At 36.6% G+C, this 19,905-nt stretch overlaps 1 protein-coding gene across 2 annotated transcripts in view; it reads left to right on the top strand.

The window, feature by feature from the left end:
- Window positions 1-19,905, top strand: part of RPS6KA3 (ribosomal protein S6 kinase A3) — a 79,848-nt gene that overhangs the window by 21,275 nt on the left and 38,668 nt on the right. For both annotated transcript variants that reach the window (XM_075096746.1, XM_075096739.1), the window contains exons 3-4: window positions 16,281-16,397; window positions 18,672-18,753. In XM_075096746.1, the coding sequence (XP_074952847.1) occupies window positions 16,281-16,397; window positions 18,672-18,753 (199 nt within the window). The remainder of the gene's footprint in view (window positions 1-16,280; window positions 16,398-18,671; window positions 18,754-19,905) is intronic.

Genomic DNA, 19,905 nt, shown 5'->3' with positions numbered 1-19,905 from the left:
CTCAGTGGTCCTCCTGTAAGAAGTTACAGCATCCTTGCAGAGAGTGCAAAGCTTTCAGTCTGAGATGTTAACTGTTAGTTATCAAACTCATATAAGAATCCTGGAATACTTTTTCCCCTAAGTCATCATCAGGTGTTGAGGAAAGGTTCCAGCAAAACTCTTTCATTGCTGTCTTCAGGTGGATTTTCTGAGTGGCTTATTTCTCACTTAGTGTCTTAGGTGCAGCATACTTTCTAGATCTTGGTCAGAAAATTGAGTAATTTGAGAGTGTAAGCAACAGTCAAGCTGCTTACTTGTTACACGAAGAGAAAACAGATGGTAGCCCTGAAAAGCCTGTAAACTAGCAGATGGAAGCTGCCACACCCCCTGTTTAATAGAATATTGCTGCTTTGGCTATACAAACATACTTATTATGAGGAGAAGTATATTATTCAGCTTCTGAAAACTCCAAAAAATAGCTCTCTGTTCCTCAACTGTTGACCTTCATCAAATGAGGGCTCTTCATTCCTTATGTGTAGACCATCTTTGTTTTTTCCACATAATTGGAGGCGATCCATACTACAGAGCTTTGCTTGTCTAACAGCATAAATACTTAACTTGCATTATTACACTTCTCAGCTGACAGTGTAGGAAGATTGCCAGTCTTCCTAATGGACTCCACTTAGATGAAATGCTTCAACTTTTTCTGGTTATGTGTAAAACTGAGCATCCTGCTGTGGTGAGCACATTTTCTTCAGTAAAGCTTATGGATTCTCACATGTTCTGTACAGCATCTTTCAGTTCTGTTCTCTGGGGAGGCTGTGAGCCCCACTCCCTTGAATGTCTGGACAGAAGTCTGATCGCATTTTCTCTTCATTTTTGTAAATTCAGACCATCCAATTTAAAAGACAAGGAGGGAAAGATGGGAGATGACTCACTTTATATTTCTGTACTGGAGGATGAAATGTGTTGTGCAAGTGGAGTTCTGCAACTGACAGAACTGTCGCTGATGGACATAGCAAATTCCTTTTGTTTTGGAGAGTAGTTGTGTTTCGTGATAAACGTGTATAACACAAATCCTTATCAAAGACTTCAAGGTAAAGGGAGCAATTTGCTGGAGCAATTTGCCATTGTTATCAGAGACTTCCCTGTTGGGGACTGCTGCCCTCTAACCTGTCTCCTTCTTGTATGAAGGAATATTTAAAAGGGCAAGCTCTCTTCTCAGAGATTCTCAAAATGAATTATGTAGCATATATCTTAATGTTTCTGGCTGGCTGGTAGTGCTTGTTGGGAACCATGCAGTCTTTATTCTCCCAGAACACACAAAATTTCTTCCACCTGCCACAGACCCATGCCAGTTACAGGAGAACTATTATTGTGAAGTAACCCCACTGACCCCTGAGCACTGTGCTTTGTACTTCTCTGGGAGGTCACATAAAAGGTTCGGGAGAGCAGTAGTCAGTAATTGTACAAATGCTGCAATTGAAATGCCTTACTGCTGTTTGCAGATACAGCTTATCTGCAGCAGAATACATTTATACCATTACAAGAAAAAGAGAAGAAAATGATTATTTACCCACTGTATCTTTTCAGCTTTAAAGACCGTTATAGTCAGTGTAGGTCTTACCACTTATTCTCCATTTCTGCTTTTAGCTCTCCTTGCTGCTGTAGAGTTTAATTTAGTGATTTGGAGAGAGTCCTGATCACTCTGCTTTTAGTGCATTCATACATGTTCTTGACAAGGTAAGGCAGAGAGCTTGAATGGTTTCCCATTTCTTTCTTTCTTTTTTTTTTTTAGGTCTTCGAAGTGTAAACAACTGTATTGCTGTTAAACTGCTATCCTTGAGATATTTCTGTTTTCAGGAGGGAGTAGCTGGAAGTTTAAAACAATTTAAGAGAGGAAAGCTTCAAGTAATTTTTGTACCATTTATGAAATACTTGAAATCCTTGTGTTGCAGTAACCTCCTTGTGTTCAAGAAGCTTTGTTTATCCCAAAACAAATATTGACTCATTTTTCGTGCCCTGTACTGCTGTTGTAGTAGAGGCTGTTTCTTCAAAAAAGGCTATAACACACTGGACTGTAAAAAGTGCATTCTAGTTGAGGACTCAAGGTGTAGTAGTCGTTACTGAATGCCTGTGTAATCTAGAATAATAATAATTTTATATATTCAGTACATGAAACTTAAAAGATCCATCCCTGTGGATGTGACGTGAATGAAGACCTAGAAGGACGATAAGAGAACACAAGACAGACACATTTTTGCTTGTGGGGTCCTGGTAAAGCCAGGAATGAGGGCTCTGTATTTTATCTCTGCATTTGGGCAAGAGGGTCTTTGCTTATGCTGGGAAGACACATAATCCAGGTTTTAAAGGCAAAGTTAGAAATTGATACTGTAGATAGCCAGGATGTGGTATAGAGGTAGAAGTAACATGTATCTGTCACTTTAAATAAACAAATTACTGGCTTTGTCTTCTGAAGAGGAATTAAAATCTTTAAAAAAAGAAAAAAAAAAAAGGCAGTAATCCAGGTATTTGTTAGAACCCAATCAAGAGAAGTAGTTTGGAGGGTTCGCTTGTTTTAATGTCTTGTGCTGGAAGAAGTACAGTATTTTGCTATATGTTTCCTTTGGTACAGAGTCACTGAATGGAATCACCTGCATCTGTTTATTGCCGACTGCTTGTATATGCCTTTGACTAAATGTTGTTACTTGCCTTTATTTCTTGCTGGAAGAAAAGCAGTCTTGCTTGATATTCGAATGGAGCATGTACTGTGTAATTCAGTATTTTTAATAAATACCAGTAAAGCTAAAGATACTGTCAATATTCAGAACAATAATTTCCATACTAAATCTAGAGAGAGATCAAATTAAAAACTTGATCTTTAGCTGTTCAAAGTAGTTAAACTGAATTCTATTTCTTAGAAATACTTGAAGTTTTTTTAAACATTGAAAGAAAGCTTAGGTATTTTTAATTTAAGACATTTTTTCACTCTCTACAAAGGAATATAATATTGGTGCGTAAGTTAGACATCCAATCTGGGCGATCCAATTCAAATAATTTCTGCAGTCTGCCTTGGCCTAACCTCTATAACATCTGTGTAGCATTTTCTATGTGCAGGATTTCAAAGGGATATGCGCAAGGTTCGTTTGGCCCTCTAACAACTCTAGTAAATAAAAGTAGTCATTAAGCATAAGCAAACTGTATTCTCTGCATTGAAGTCTAAAAAGCAGTGATACGATATCTTAAAATATTTTGTAAAATCAAGTTAAAATTCATAAAAATACAATTACCACATGTAGGACTTCAAAACAGTTGCTATTCTGCTTAACTAGTGAAATGTTGCATAGTAGCATGATTTCTGAAATAGATGTTGGTCTTTTCATTCTTTTCTGGGAACCAGGAATAAATAACATCTGCAACAGCATGTTGCTATCAGGCAATCGGTTTAAGTTTCCTGTGCTGATCTCTACAGCATCGGCAACATGAGTACCACTGCTGCCCATTTTTCTTTACTGGGCGGGTGGGGGAGAAATAAAAAAATCAGCGGTGGTTTGTTTTTTTGGGGGTGGTGGGGTGGGTGGGTAGGTGATGTTTGGGGTGGGGTTTTTTTACACACCCCCACACCCCCTCTTCTCTCTCCCCACCCCCCAACTGTGTCTGACTTGCCTGACAGGAAATTTTCTAATTGCCGGAACAGCTGGTCACAGCAAAAACGCCAGGGTTGGTCTTCCTTGCTAGACGTATGATCGCTCAGTTAGAAAATCTAAACATCATGGTTTCTTAGTCATGTTTAAGTTTCTGGCTCTACGTGTTCGTTCTATTCGGGTGAGCTTAGTTTCTTATTTAAAAGAATAAGGGGAAAAGGGGAAACTTTATTTTAATTAAACTTCTAATTTCAAAGCAGTTTCAGTCTTTCACTGCTTTGGGATCAGTGCTGTTTGTATACACAGCCTTTCCTATTTTCTTTAAAAAAGAAAAAAGTTTGTGGTGTGCTCATATTTTGTAGAAGTTCCTATGGTACCTGTTGATAATTTTGCTTTATTGGGAAATTTTTACCTGTATGTAAATACTGTCCAACATTTTTTTCTCTCCAGAAATGTATGAGCTTAGCTGTATGTTAAGTGTTCTCACTGAGTCTAGTTTTATTAAAAATGTATTTTTTAAATTAATATGTAGTGGTTATTTTAATATTTACATTTTCATGTAGCATTTAAAACTGTAAAATATGGTTGTGTAGAGTGACAGTTAAAATAACTCAGGCTTGTTAATAAATTTGCTTCTGAAAACAGTATTAAGAATAATGACACATTACAGTTAATGTTACAGTTATTTCAACTTCTAAATGATAATTTATTCATAGCAGACATTTAATTTGTATAATTTGTCTTGTTGTTGAGCATATATTTAAACATAAAAGGGTTTTTTAAGTTGAGAAAAATCTCTAGTGGGGAACTGTATTATCCTGAGCACTTTTTCTGAACTATTCAACAATACACATAAGCATACAATGTGATAGAGCACTTTATTGTTGAAACGCAAATCACTTTTCAGGTTTCTCCTCCTCTGAGTCTGCAAGTACTTTTCAGTGAGGGGAGAAAAAAAAAAAAGAAACAACCAAACAAACCTCAAACTTTCCTGTGTACTGCCTTAAGATGTTAAGTGACGCTGGTCTACTAATTTGTAAATAAAAGGGATAGTAATTTAACACCTCCTAGACTATGTACTGGTTTAAACTTTGCAATATGTGTTAGAAAATGAAATTGAATTTGCTTGCCAAAACTGAAATATTAAAACAAGACATGCATGTAAAACAATAGAACATAGGCTGCATTATATACAGGCTTTTTAATGTAAACCTTGTAAAATCAACATTTATCAACTCATAGTGTTGAATTATAGTTCTTTTCCATAGGTAACATGAAAGGTATTTCTTAGAAGTCTCTGATTAAAAAAAAAAAAAGACATTCTTTTATCTACTTATGGCAGCTTGATTATATTGTCTTTAACATTCTGATGATTTTAGGATATTATCTCAATAAAACAGGAATCATAGCTTTCATAGATTAATGCTGAATATGCTTGTGGATTTCTTTTTTTTAAAGTAGGAACAAAACTTTATATCAAAGTTACTGGGAAATGAAAGTTCCACCCAATGAGTATTTTTTTCCACTGCTGACATGCACAGTCTAGTTCATGAGATAATTTCAGTGTTTGATTAACAGAGAATTGCATTGCAAAACTGCTTCTGGTGACCAACATTGAGCTTTTAAAACGTTTAGAGGAATTCCTCAGCTTACCTGCTAAACAACCTACTGCTCACAGTTCCTTTGGGAAGGAAGGAGCCCTACTTCTGTCCTGGCCTTTGTATTTTCATTCAGAGGAAGGAGGGAAAGCATTTTCAGAAATACCCTTCCAGCCTGGCCAGTCATGCTTACCCAAAGGGCCTTGTCTATCCTTTGACTTGTTGCTCTGGGACAGGACTCATTTTTCAAACTCCTGTTTTTCTTCATTCATAAGGCCAAAAGAATGGGAGGAGTTCGGTCTCAGTAACCAGGTCTGCAGTCTTCACCTTGTGAGTGAGTTGGCTACCTGGAATACATGTGCACATAGACATCCTTCTAGATCTCAGAACTGTTGTAGAAGAAAGCCAGGAGTAGAAGAGTAAAACATACAGAGAGTAAGGAAGGAATACATAAATACAGTGATTTTTCTTTATTTTCTCTATATGTTATTTTTTTTCGTAGAGACTTAACAATTTAAGAATTTTAAAACAAACAAAAAAAACCCAAAACAAAAAAAAAACCAAAACAAAACCCTGAAACTAAACATTGGCAAACAGAGTTTGCTTTTAGGAAATCTTCTTTTCTGTCAGGTAAAACAATAGATGTCATCTGCAAAGAGTAGTTTGATGTCAGTTGAAAGTGTAAGATTTTCCATCTTTTAAAGAGAAGCAAAGACATAAATTGTGAAAACCTGTATTGCTGACTTCAGATGTCCAGGTTAATTAGAACTTATTTCTGCTCTATCCTTGCTTTTTTGGGTACTAGTGTAAAACAGACAACAGATACAGAATATCCTTAAGTCAGCTTGACAATTTTATGCATGGCGGTGCTTTGCTTTTTGTTGTATTAGAATAATTGCTACTTCAAAAGCAACATTTTTAATCAGCTTTTTAGAACAACTGTTTGTGTACAAGCATTTAAGTAATCATTAGTTCTATTAAGTGACTCGAATATTAGTCACAAATATAAGGAATGTTTTTTATTCCATGGTTTAGCTCACTAATATGGCTTGCTGAAGTGGTGGGAGATTGTGAAATGCTTGTTGGACATCAATTTTTTTTTTTTAAGGCAGCTTTGAATTTAAAGGCAGGAGTATAATGAGTATAGAATGCATGAATGTATACAGAACGTGTTTGAGATTTTTAAAAATACTTAGACTGGTGCACTCCTCACACTTTTAACTCCTGTTTTTAACTTGAAGATTTCCATAAGCCCTAATGCAAAAGGCAAAAGTAATTGGCTTTCAGTTTGTTGGCTCTTTTTTTACTTCAAAAAGCATAGCTCGTATGGGTTTTATTTCTTCGGGTAATACTGAAAATTCATCCTACATTCACAACAAGTTGGGAAAGTAAAAATGCATCTAGGAGACTTCCTGCCTCAAGGGAGGGGAGGAAAAGGAAATTCTGTACATGAGCTGGGGAGCTGTGCCAACATTGAGTCATCCTTTTAAAATCACTTGATACCCAATAAGCTTACTGTCCTCACAGGACATAACTGCTTTATGTAACTTAAGCACCAAGGTTTGATATCGTAGTCAGTATTTCAGAAATGGTTTCTATCTGATTACAGGAATCAGTGTTATTCTGCCTGTGACAGACAGAAAAGTGTTTTGCCAAATACAGCAATGTCCAGCTGAGCTCTGATTAAGTACAATGAAGGCTAACCAAGTAGTAAAAGGAAATTTTCAACCATGGTTGGAGCAGCATTAACTTGCTGGGGAATCCACTTTCTGTTTTCAGCCTTATCTTCACTTGTACTGAAGGTACATGTGCCTCAAGAATGTGCGTTTGTCTAGGGGAAGAAAAACATTCCTGAAAGAGATGGAGAGGGATGAAAACAAAGCTGGTACTTCTGTAGCTAAAATGGAAAAATCTGTGTAGCTACATACCTAATACTAACAAAACTGATAAAAGCAGTATTTTTGCTGCTGCTCAGCTTTCAAGTGGAGAAGAACATTGCGGTTAGCTCTTTATTCATTGGATTTGCTTCTTTTGAAAACTGTATGGTCAATAGTATAAACTGATACAGCAGATGCAGTTTGTAGATATGAGTATAAACTGATACAGTTTGTCAGATAAGTTAAAATTCATTAAGTGCAGCTGAACAGTATTACAGGGAAGTACACTATGAACTGTCCTTTACACAGACAGAAATTACTATTGCCTGTCTTATAGGAAAAGGCTTGCACTTTAATACTGTTGAAATACTTGTATATTTATTTCAGAAACTTAATTATAAAATTTGTTTTAAGGCTGTCATCTTACTTTGAAGGATGACTAATGTTTGAGGGATGTGTTCACCAATACTGGTGATATAGACTGACTTACTTGTTGTAATTAAAGCCAGAAAAAAAAGATATATTCCGCTCCCCCCCACCCCCTTCTGGTTCCTAACTGTATAGAAGTTGAAATTCCAGAATTGTGAACTTTCCTACTGCTGATTCTGGCTGTTTCTCATGTGTAAATTATTATACAAAATAAATAGATAATCCAGATTTTAATCCATTTTAAAATGTTATCTTAAAAGGAAAATATTCATGAAAGTTCCTGGTGGGATCCCACCAACATTTCTTAATGTATTAATAGTGTCTGTTTAGAAGGAGTGTTAAAAATACCAACGTTGACACAGTTAAATGCTAACTTGTGTCTTAAGAACAAAGAACCTTGCACAATTTAGGGAGTGACTTCACTTCAGCAGGCAGTGACTCTGAAAGGACTAGCAATACCACTGAACACTCAGCTGAACGCAGTGGCCGCGTGGCCGGGGCCTCAGTAACCGCAGCCTCTGCAGGTCGAGGCAGGAAGATTGTGGCTAGGAGTAGTATGGGACTATTGCTCTACATGCAGCATAAAATCAGTCCATTGTTATTGTGTCTAGCAGGGATGCAAGGGCTTCCAAAATAACATTAAAAATAAAAAAATTTATTCAGAGAAGACCTTACAAGACCAGGAGCTGCAAAGTTGCTTTACAGCAAAAAAATCTGAACCAGCCCTTAATTCTAGTAAGAGGCAAATTAAGTTGTAACTAAGTCTGTAAGTAACTATGCGTAGAAGGTCCTTCTGATTGTACCTCCTTAACTCTGTTAAGAGCAGCACAGAGTTCACAGATAAAGGTGAAACCTGGATAATGTTGCAACCAGGAATATCAGTATTTGAGTTAATTTCTTCAGTAGTTACTTTACCTGGATATTAGAACACCTTTTAATTATTCATTGAGATTAAAATTTGTTAAACCTTTTATCTAATGTTTACCTGAAGTCAAAGTCTTAACCCCATTTTTACAGTTTTTGGTCAGCATGTCAACAATGTTTGCTGTGGAAGAAGAACTTTTTTTGAATACAGGACCCATCTAAGGATTTTTTTGCATATGCCAGATGTCCCCCCCACTGGGTTTTGATGAACTCTAGTATGTATAGTCATGTCTGTCCTAGTCATCTGTGCCTCTTGTTAGAAAAATACAGTTTATTTAAAAGCCCTACTGAGAGGCAAGTTGCCTTTCAATTCCAAAAGCAAACATACTATGGTATTTTTTTGTCCAGAAATCATTTTGTAAAATTCAGAGGTTTTGTTTTATTTAAAATGTGACGGTTAATGTTTTATCCTTGTTCCTTTTTTATGTCAGTTTTCATATCTTCCGTCTATGTTAGATGCAGAAGGGATTGGTATGTGGCCTTTACTTTCTCTCACCATTAAACCTTTTATTCAGATGTTATAGGTTTGGTGTTGTATTTCTTGGTATATTTCATACAGCCAGCAAGCGTGCAGAGGGGAAGGTTCTTTGATCAGTGCTTAGTCATCTGCCAGCTGAAATTCAGTGCACTTCTGAGGAGATTTTCACCTACATGTAGGTAGTATTCATTTTGTGGGAAAGTGAACACGCAACCTTGTGTTGCAGTCACTTCTGTCCCTTTTATTAACTGAATACGGATGCTGTGTGTTATCTTCAACATCCGTTTCCTGATGCAAAGGACTTGAGATATGATGCAGTTATTCATCATGTATCTCACACAGTAAGAACTCTTGGGTTTTTCTAAATCTATATATGAAATTTTTTTTAAGGACAATCTTCTCAGAAACATGTTTTTGAATTTGTTAGTAGCGTCCTGGTGAAATTCAGGTATGACAAAGGAGTCATTTGTTTTGTTTAGCCTTTAAATGCTTTACTCCCTTTTTTGTCATCAAGTAAGAACATCCATGTTCCACAATAACAAGTGTCAGTGTCATCAAAAATCTAATGCCAATCCTTTTGAAGTGTTTTAGCGTGTTAAAAAGAAATGGAATGTTCTTTCAAAAAGCGTTAATCTATAGGTACTTTTAGTGTGTACTGCACATACTTACCTGTGTATTTGGTATTATAAAAAATAAACTGCCGGTTGTTATTCTCTGCATAGTTGACCACAAACGTATTTTTTAAAAAGCCCACACTGTTTTTCAAATACAACCTTCCCAGCACCCTCCAACCCCCAATCTTGTGCATGCATATCTTTGTTAGAGATCTTACCTTTGGATATCTTGGTTTTGGTTAACTTTCGGTATTTCATCTGATTTCAGTTTAACTTCACTGAAGCTGACAGCAGAGATGATGCAGTCAGTCTTTCTGTTCAGGATCGGTCTAGTTTACTTTCAGAATCACATTCTATTTGACCTGAATGCTTTGGATGACTTAAGCTGTAAATGTTTCCCTGTATTTTTTCCTTACCTTTTCAATTTTATGTGACTTCATGACTTAACACCTATTAAATGTCACCTATGTGTAGGAACAATTTAAATACACCATTCCATTATTATTATTATTGCTGTAAAACTTTAATTTTTAGATAGCTGCTGCTTTTTCCCTTTAGTATAATCTATACATATCATAATTTTAATTTATACTTTCAGTGTATTGAAGAATGTATACTCAGATCTTTGTCACTCATTGTGAAGCTAAGGAACTAATTGCTTTTTTAATAACTGTTGTCTAAAATATGCTATCATAAAGAGTTAAGTGTTTAAAATGTTTCTACTCATATTCACATAATTTTGAGTATGCAGAAAAGGAGGAATCTCTCTTCCGGGAGTACCTTTCCTAAGTAAGCATTCCATACATGACATAGGAGCTTATTCTTGGATGTTCTGTTTAAGTTAATTCACATCTAATTCTTGCACATCTTTGAGAGTAAGGTAACTTTCTTGCTGAATTTCCCGTTTCTGACCCAGTGTTCTGAAATTTCTTTGCTAAGCACTTGTCATTGTGCATGTTCACACTGTGCTTATGCTTTTATTGAAGAACCTGAAACTGAGAATTTTAGGTGTAGCAGGACCCCTGTGGTGTTTGGATGTGCCAATGCTCCTTATTCTGGATAGCCTTTCTGTTCCTGATACGAGTAAGAGCTCAAGTCTGATCCTGTGCCATGTATTTAGAGGATTCAGAGCTTTTTCCTTGTGGATTATTTTGTCTGTGTCAGAACACGTATTTTTTAATTAATCAAATCTTTAGTTGGTTGTTTGTCCTTTTTATAGAAAATTTATGGACTAGGAATACTAATTTTTTTTGAGATGCTTTTGAAATTCTAATGAGCATTTATTGTATCTTCTAAATGTATCAAATCTAGGTTGTGTCATAAAAATGTATCTCATACAGCACTCGCAATCCTTAGTTGTTGTACATGCATGTCTGGCGACCCTCATCTGTGGATGGTTTAAGCTCAGACTCCAGGATTTTCTCTCAGACCCCTTTTACTTGTTTTTTCCTTTTGTACCACTTGTCACATTATCTTCAGGATAAGCACGCTCTTTTTGCTGCTGTATTCATGATCAGAAAATAAAATCAATCTGTAAAAAGATTGGAATTGTTAGGAGTAATACAAGAAGTGGAAATTACAAGCACGTGAGAACAATAGGAATGGTGGTGTGGTTGAGACTGGCAGCTCCTAGCAGCTCAGAGCCCAGTTTGCTAGCCCTAGACCAGCTTTTCTGTTGTCCCTAGAACATACTGCTCAGAAAAAGGCCTGCAGATAAACTCACCTGTGTAAAGCAAGCAGTGTGTCATGCCGTGCAGCTCTGTATGGGCCACTTCTTTACACACAGAACCGTTTTCAGATCTCCTACTCAAAATTCAGAAATCTGAAGGGTAAAATACAGAAGATTGTATGTATAGATAAACTCACGTTTTTATCTTGCTTTTCTGGGCTTTTTGTTACTACTGAGAAATACTTACCTAGTAAGGCTCTTCTGCTCCTACTTCTTTTAGGGTTTGAAGTCCAGTTTCCTTTTAATACATTATCTAATAGTTGTTCCTGTAATAAGATCTCAGAAACAAATACAGGTATTTTGTGTTACAGCAGAGTTGATTTAGTCTTGAAGTAAAAAGTGAACATAAAAGAAATTCATGTAAGTTCAATTACTAGAACAAAAGTGAGTATTTACTGTTTGTTAAGTACCTAAAAAGTGGAATTTTTCCAGCAACATGATTGGGCTATTAGTTTTATATCCTAAGAATAGTTATACTTTTTCACTGCTTGCCTAGAAGGTGTGTATCCCCCCCGCCCACCACCAGGCACGTTTCCTATTCTAATTTGCAGCTGATAACTAAAGAGAAAAATGAGTTGCCCTTGGTGTTGCTGAATCCCTCGTTTTCTTTTGTTACCTTTTCTCTTTTAGGTTTGATTTCTGTGGAATACAGTCTATTCAGTCTTCTATCTATGTATGCATTCCTGTGCATAGACATTGTGAGGTACATTGCTAAGGGCTTACTTATACTGAGATACTTACTGACCAGAATAGTTCTGACTTTCAAACCATATCAGTACAGGAAGTTATTCTGAAAGAGTGGTGTTTTAAATTCATACCCAAACTTGTTTGTCACTCACTTCCCTTCTAGGCCGGTGTTGATTTAACACTATTATACTGTTAAGGAAATGTTAAGGAAACTCAGCGTAATGTTACCTTCTGTTTATTTCCTTGTATTCTATATTTAGTTTCATGATAATGGAAGCCAGCAGCAACCACATTAAGTTGACTAACACAATATTTTATGGGTTGGGTTTTTTTTAAATGTGGCTTTCTGTGACAGTTTTACTTTCTAGTATGAAGGTGGTCTTGAGAGAGCTCTGTGGCTAGAAAAAAATAATTTGTCGTGGGATTTCTGTTTAGACATTGCTGCAGTATAAGGCTTGAGAAAAGGGAGCTTTCCAAGCTTACAAGTAACAGAAATAAAAGATAGGCAGTAGAGTGTAATTATAACTGGAAAGAAGATCCCATGATTGCAACAGCCAGATCACTGGTGGGTGAGTGTCTGTAGTGGTGTGAAAGTTACCAGGGAATGGAAGAAAGGAGAGGAGGACCAGAGTCTTTCAGCACCCTATACATAATCTGGTTCAATTAGAATTAATCACATGGGACAAATGTTTTTTCCAAATATCAGGGAATGATCAGAGGCAGAGCTTAAGACAAATTCAGTACCAGGCTGAATGGCTGGCTTCTCTTCCAGCTTACCGTAAGATGGCATCTATCAACTAATGTAATTAGTGTGACTGGCTGAGAAAGATCTCTTTTTACAGTGTGAAAGGTAGATAGTGGGTACAGTGAGGGTTGATTACTTCTGCATATGATTTGCTTTTCTGTAAAAGGCTTAGCTTTTATATTTTTAACTGCATCTGCAAAATACTGTTCAGGTTAAAACAACAAGCAGTCAGCAGTTATGTCAGAAAAGGAAACTGCAAATTCTTGGGTAACTATTAATCATAAATCTTGCTTCCAAACATATGTTATGGACAAGCTACTAAAGTAGGATATGATCTGAGTTCCATTTCGTTTAAAACAGAGTTGTATTAGGTCTGCCTTATAAGGACTGAAGAGTATCTGAATGTTGAGAAGCTGTGAAGACTGGGAATATACTAGAAGTTAGTATCAGGAATGTGAAATGGTGGTTTGGGGTTTTTTTTTAGAGGATGCCCAAAATAACCACTGGGAAGTTGGTTACATAATAATTGCATTGCGTTAAAAAATAATTTTTGTTTGTGTACAGAGAACAAGTTAATATCTACTTCATTTCTTGTTTTTGTTACATTTTTGTGATGCTTTGAAAGCAATGTGTTGACCTGATCGCTTTGTGTCCCTGAATCTGGGTAGATAACTGAAAGGTTTGAAGAAGTTCTGTTTCACACATTTTTCACTTTCCCAAGATTGCCAGGGAGTTAATAGATAAAACAGTTAAGCAGAAATGGATCAAAGTATCTGAAGTAATGTGTACTGGCAATCTGTTCTACTGTGCTGTTCCTCCCCTGGGATTCTCTAAGACTGCAGTGGGTGGTTTAAGTGGTATGTAACCCAACTGATTATATACTAATTTAAAAGATGAAAACACAAATGTCCACCAGCAAATAATTCCTTTGACAAGTAGAAGGCATCAATATTTCTTTCAAACTCTGTAAAGATTCAGCCTTGCGTCAACAATAGTAGCAATTTCCCTTGAAAAGAAAAAGGAGTTTAGGTTTATTGGGAGTAGTATACAGCATGCATACATGCACTTGCATGCAAATTTTTGGCTGTCTTAAAACGAAAACTGGTACCTATCCTTATTGGTAATTTTAATTTTAGAATACCCAAGACAAATCCAAGATCTTTACATTAAAATACTTTTTTTTACTTCCTGATTTTAAAAGTTGCCAGGCTGTTCTGTGCATTATTCCGAAGTGTACACTGGAATTTTTTATATATGTACACACTGTCCCACACATACATGCTCAGGATTTGTTTACATGCAGTTTATTTCCAACTTTGGTTGGAATCTTTTGAAAGAGAAATGGTGATTAGCAGAAGCATGTGTTTGAGCACATAGACATGCATGGACAGTTGCTGTGCACTTACACATGGTACTGAAACGACCAAGTGCAAAAGGATAGTTTCAGCAATAATTTATGCATATAAATTTTGCTGAATATTTGAAAAATACATAAATTACTGCTGCAGAAGCACAGCTTTAGAGTGCTGCCTCTACTCCCCCATCACTAGAACTAATTGGAGCAGTGGAACGGGGTCCCCAGGGAGGCCGTCATGGCACCAAGCCTGACAATAACCAAGAAGCACTTGGACAAGGCCCTCAGAGACATGGTGTGAATTTTGGGGCTGTCCTGTGCAGGGACAGGAGTTGGACTTGATAATCCTTGCGGGTCCCTTCCAACTCAGGACATTCTATGATTCTATGATTAATTAGTGCACATTTTGGTGTATATAGATAAGGGGAAAGTTTGGAGCAAGGAAGACATGCCCTTGGTGGAAAAGGGTCAGTTAGAGAATACTTAAGCAAACTGGATGTCCAAGGTCCATGGGCCTTGATAGGATGCGCACGAGTGCTGAGGGACTTGGCAGATGTCATTGCGAGGCCACTCTTTGTCTTCCAATGATCATGGTGACTGGGAGAGGTGCTTGAGGACTGAAGGAAATCAAATATCACTCCTACCTTCAAAAAGGACATGGAGGACCCAGGGAACTACAGGATGGTCAGCCACACCTTGATCCCTGGGAAGGTGATGGAAAAACTAGTCCTGGAAACCACTTCCATGTACCTGAAGGAGCAAAAGGTAACTGGGGTTAGTCAGCATGGATTCACAAAGGTGAAATCATGTTTGACCAACCTGAAGGGAGGGTGCACAGAGGACGAAGCCGGGCTCTTTCCAGTGGTGCCCAGTGGCAGGACCAGAGGCAGCGGGCACAAACTGAAACACAGGAGGTTCCTTCTGAACATCAAGAATCACCTTTTCCACTGTGAGGGTGATCAAGCCGTGGCACAGGTTGCCCAGGGAGGTTGTGGAGTCTCCGTCCTTGGAAGTATTCAAAAGCTGCCTGGACATGGTTCTGGGCGACCAGCTGTAGGTGGCCCTGCTTGAGCGGGGGGGTTGGACCAGATGACCCCCAGAGGTGCCTTCCAAGCTCAACCAGACTGTGACTCTGTGCTATAGACCTGACACTCCCTCATTAAATAGAGGAAAAGTATTCTCAGATTTTATTTATTCACTATAGCCCATTGAAGGAATAGGAAGAGAATGCACAAAAAATTGAAATTCTAGTTAGTGTATTTGTGTTGTGTAAGTTAAGTTACAGTCAGTGCTGCTTAAATCGGATTGCATGTAATGCCTAGATAGTTCTTCAGATGACACTGATAAGAATGCAGGTTTTTTTACTTACTTCTGAACAGTTGCTGACAAGTTCTTAAATGCTTTCCCTTTTGTGGGACAAGGAGTGGTGTTTTTCAGGGGATTTTCAAATTCTGTGCAGAAAATAGTGAATTAAGTGCTGAGCACAAAAAACCTACAAGATCCACTGCCCTTTAGAGCTTTCTGGTGACTAGTTCCTCACAGGAGAGGAATGCTGCAGACTGGTAGCTTTTATAGAATAGACTTTCCTTGAGAAGAGAGGCAATGAGATTCTTTTCCTCACCAGAATTTCCCCAGTGGCAGGTAGAGAGTTTATGGCTGCTGAAGTGAGGGTGGAGGGTGTGTCGCCTTGCAGGGAAATGTCTTACAGCAGAAGCTGAAGCCCTGTCTTACAAAGGTGAGCATTAACATTGCTGCAGCATAGTGGGCCTCATTCATGTGTTAAAAAGGAGAGCTTTTCTTAGATATCTGGTCCAGTTGATGCACTCTAGGTGACCTTTAAGAGGACAGACCTTAAGAAGATTGGTTTCCATTAATGGGTTGTGAATCTGGAACCAAGATTATGAACCAAACAATATGGGCCTAAGCACAAAAGCTTGGGAATCACTGACTTGTTATTGTCAACTGTGTTGTCTAGATTCTGATGCATCCCCAAATGTTTAAGTTACTGAACAAATACTGCCTTTTGTAACAGATATAATTTTTTGTGTGTGTGTCTTAATTATGCAAATAGCATTGCCCAGTGGTTTTTATCTACATTTGGGAGCATGTAGTTCATTGGATTCAGTGGCCCTAGTACTTTGTAATATATTGTGAATTTATAAAGATTTTGGGAAGATGTACCACTAATGTAAACTTATTCCACTCTTTTTTTCCTCTGTCAGGAAGAAGGAAATATCAAAGAAATTGCAATAACTCATCATGTAAAGGAAGGACATGAGAAAGCAGACCCTTCACAGTTTGAACTTCTGAAAGTACTAGGACAAGGGTCCTTTGGAAAGGTCAGTAACTGAACTGTCGTGGAACCAATTATTCAGGAATGTAGCATTGAATAATAGTAGCAGTGAAATATTTAGAACAGCCACAATCTTGCATTAAGGTAATGTTGCAAGAGAAAACTGCTTTCTAAATTAGTGCTAACTAGCCACTGTAATTGTGGTAGATCTTTTTAAAGCAGTAATTCTTTTTCTAGTTTGTATGATATGTAGATCTTGAAGATCCATAGAAAAATTGGCTTGATATAAAATAATCAGGTATTCACTGTTAAAATGGAATGTCATTTTTCTATAACTACTCTTCTATGTTTGAGGGGGCGAGGGTTGAAAGGGTTTTTTGATAAGTATTCCTAGTTGCTAACTTCCTAATTATCACCAGTACAGAAGCTATAGGCAGAATTTAATTTTGTAGCAGATGGTAATGGTAAAGAACAAATTTTAGGCAATAATGGCTACTGCAGTAAACGTGATACACCCTAGTTGTGTTCATGCTAGGCATTATCTGTCATAATTTGGTTAAGACAAAACATACCTTGATGTTTATTTGTAACTGTATTAAAGACTCAACGTTTCTGGCATTTATTGAGTACTGTCCATGCCGAGATCTCAGTAGGTGTACATGATTCATACTTTTAGTTGTCCAAATCCAGGTTGGCGGCAAAACATTAACTTCATGTGGCAAGACAGATCACTGAAACAGAATGGAATATGCAACAGAAGACCACAGAGCCTTTACATCCGTTTTTAGCTTTAATTGCAATTCTGAATGTGATGGTAGACTCCAGCATATAATGCCAAATCCACCTTGGATATGGGGGAAAATTAGAAAAATCGGTCCAATTCTCTCTTGGTGATAGGAAGTTACTGTTAGTCACACAGTGGGAGTAGCAGTTCCAGTTCAGCTTGGAAAACTAGATGTTTAGAAACTATAAAATTTTACTCAAACTAGTAAGGCTTCCCCGAGAAACATGATTCCAAAGGTGGTTTCCTATATTGTTTGATTTCATCCAGAATCATAACCCAAGTTTTTATTTGGAAATCTTCAAATCAGGAGAAGTAAATCATTCAGGGGCAAGGAAATGTAAGCTAATAAATGATAATTTAAACAATCTCCCTTATTTTATTGATATTACTAAATTCAGTGCTGTAACTGTTGGGTGGGACAAGTTTTGAAAATGCAAAAATAAACAACTGCCTACCTGACTCAGTGTTGCAAAAACGGTAATCTGGTCCGCAATTTTCTTAGCCTTTTTTCAAAAAGGATTAATAGTAGAAAACCCATAATCCCTTGTTTCTAATAATTTTGGAAGATGTCACAACTTCCCATGCAGTTTTAGAAAGACTAATCTGCATGCTCTACAAGGTGTCTCAGTGATGTTCTAGTAATCTCTGGATAATGCAAAGGGATGTTAATGTAAGTGGGAATTGGATACAAAACCAGACTGAAAACTGATTTCGTATAACGCATTTAACATTCTCATATACAACAACATGTCTCTATGCTTTTTCATAAATAACCAGAAAACTTGTGGCAGATCTATTTTTTTTTTCTTCATTTCTAAATCTAAAATTTGGCTCTTCTGGAATTCTTTTTGTATTAAGGATATTAAAAACAATCCCACTCAAGAAATCCCATTACACTAAAGAAGGAAATGAAACACACTTTAACTGAGGCTGGCTGCACTTCATTGGTACGTGCAAAACTCAGCAGAAGCATGTCATAAAAAAATATGGTTTTGTGACACAAGAGGTTGGTTCTTAAAATTTTATAGGTTATTTTTTTAAAAAAATATTTTATTATGCATTGATTCGTACAGTTTTCTGGATCAACTTTTGTACACACATTTATTTTCATATCCAACAATTATTTTATTAGTGTTTTTGCTATGCCATCTTATGGGTTTTAATAAGACAAAAATATTTAGAGTTTAATATTATAAAGCTGAATTTTGTGTTTCAAATCTTTCTCAACTTCTGAAAGAATCCAAATTCATCCTTTCTTTTATTCACTGAAATAAATTAAGTTAAACCAAAACTAATGTGGCAGACTGCTTGCCTGGAATGAACCTTTTAGATTAAGAAATGAAGGAATAGAAGGAACTGCAAGGAAATTTTTGTTTGGCTTTGCAGAATCTAAAAGTGTTGAAGAAGCTAATAATAGTATTGGGAGGAATAACAACAATGTGGAAATACTACTGGCTACTTGAATTTCTTAGCCAAGCTTATCGATCTGACTTGCCTTTATATTCTTCTAAGAATTCTTTTTAATTTTCAATGCAGGTCTTTCTTGTCAAAAAAATCTCAGGATCAGATGCTAGACAGCTTTATGCAATGAAGGTATTGAAAAAGGCCACCTTGAAAGGTAAGCATTGTTTAGAGAGAAAAGAAAAAAAAAAAAGACATCAGGGACGCTATACCAAACCTTAACCTTTACATGCATGCTGTTCCATAGATTGTATTTTAGACCTTTCTTCTATCAAACAACAAATAGCAGAATACACTGCCTTGTATTGTGAACCCAGAAGAATTAAGTAAACAGTACTATATTGATAGTTATAGGGGAGAGTAGGTTCCTCTCCATGCTAAGTTCATTCGGTGATGGTGGTTTAATAGAGTAGTTGTGTTACATCTGCCACCTGACTTGCTCCTGAGCTGTTATTTGAAACTTAATAGCCTTCCTTTTTGCATTTACTGTGTATCACCAAGGATACAGTTAATTCCTGTTGCTCGGTTTATATTTAGGTCATGATATTTAAAAGTGCATTGTATCAGCCTTTTTTTTTTTTCCTAAAAGTTCCAAGCACAGGAGTTCTAACTCTTTCTTTAAAAAGCAGTATACAGTACCTTTTCCCCAAAACTTTTGGCACTTTTTCTGGTTGTTGGATATATTAGATGAAATCTGAAGTTAATCATCTAAGTTATTTGAGCAAAAATGAGCTTTAAAATGTGTTTTGTTTCTTTCCTGGGTGTTTTTGATCTTGAGTCATATCAGTACAAAGTTCAAACCTGAACAATCTCAATTCTGTCCTGGAGAATTCCTTAAGAAAAAAGAAATAATGTATTTTTTTAATGTAGATTAAAATTAAAGCGATCTATCACACTAATGACTTAACCAGAATGTGTATTAGTTGCTTTATGTCATTGTGTAATATCTCTGTAGTTCTTCTAACTCGTAACTGCACTGAAATTGCAATGATAATTTTGGGATAGTTCCAACAGCTTATAGTACCTCACCTGTGTTATTGATTATTATAGCAACTTGAAATTTTAACCTACGGTTTCATCTGAAAATGTTCATAGAATGATGGAAGGAACAAAAACTCTTACTGAATTGTGAACTTTTGCTAAAATGTTAAACCTGAAATTTTTTCTGCTTAAGATCCAGTGCTGAATATCTATGTCATAAATCTCATTATATATCGCTTTCACCTAAAACTATTACAAAGAGTGTGTGTTTGAACAGTTTCCTATATTTTTATTCCTCTGTGTCTTGTGGCACGTGCCCTTCTCATTA

This window comes from Phalacrocorax aristotelis, chromosome 1 (genome assembly GCF_949628215.1).
Source record: "Phalacrocorax aristotelis chromosome 1, bGulAri2.1, whole genome shotgun sequence".
NCBI classification, from domain to species: domain Eukaryota; kingdom Metazoa; phylum Chordata; class Aves; order Suliformes; family Phalacrocoracidae; genus Phalacrocorax; species Phalacrocorax aristotelis.
This window is presented reverse-complemented; position numbering and strand designations above follow the sequence as displayed.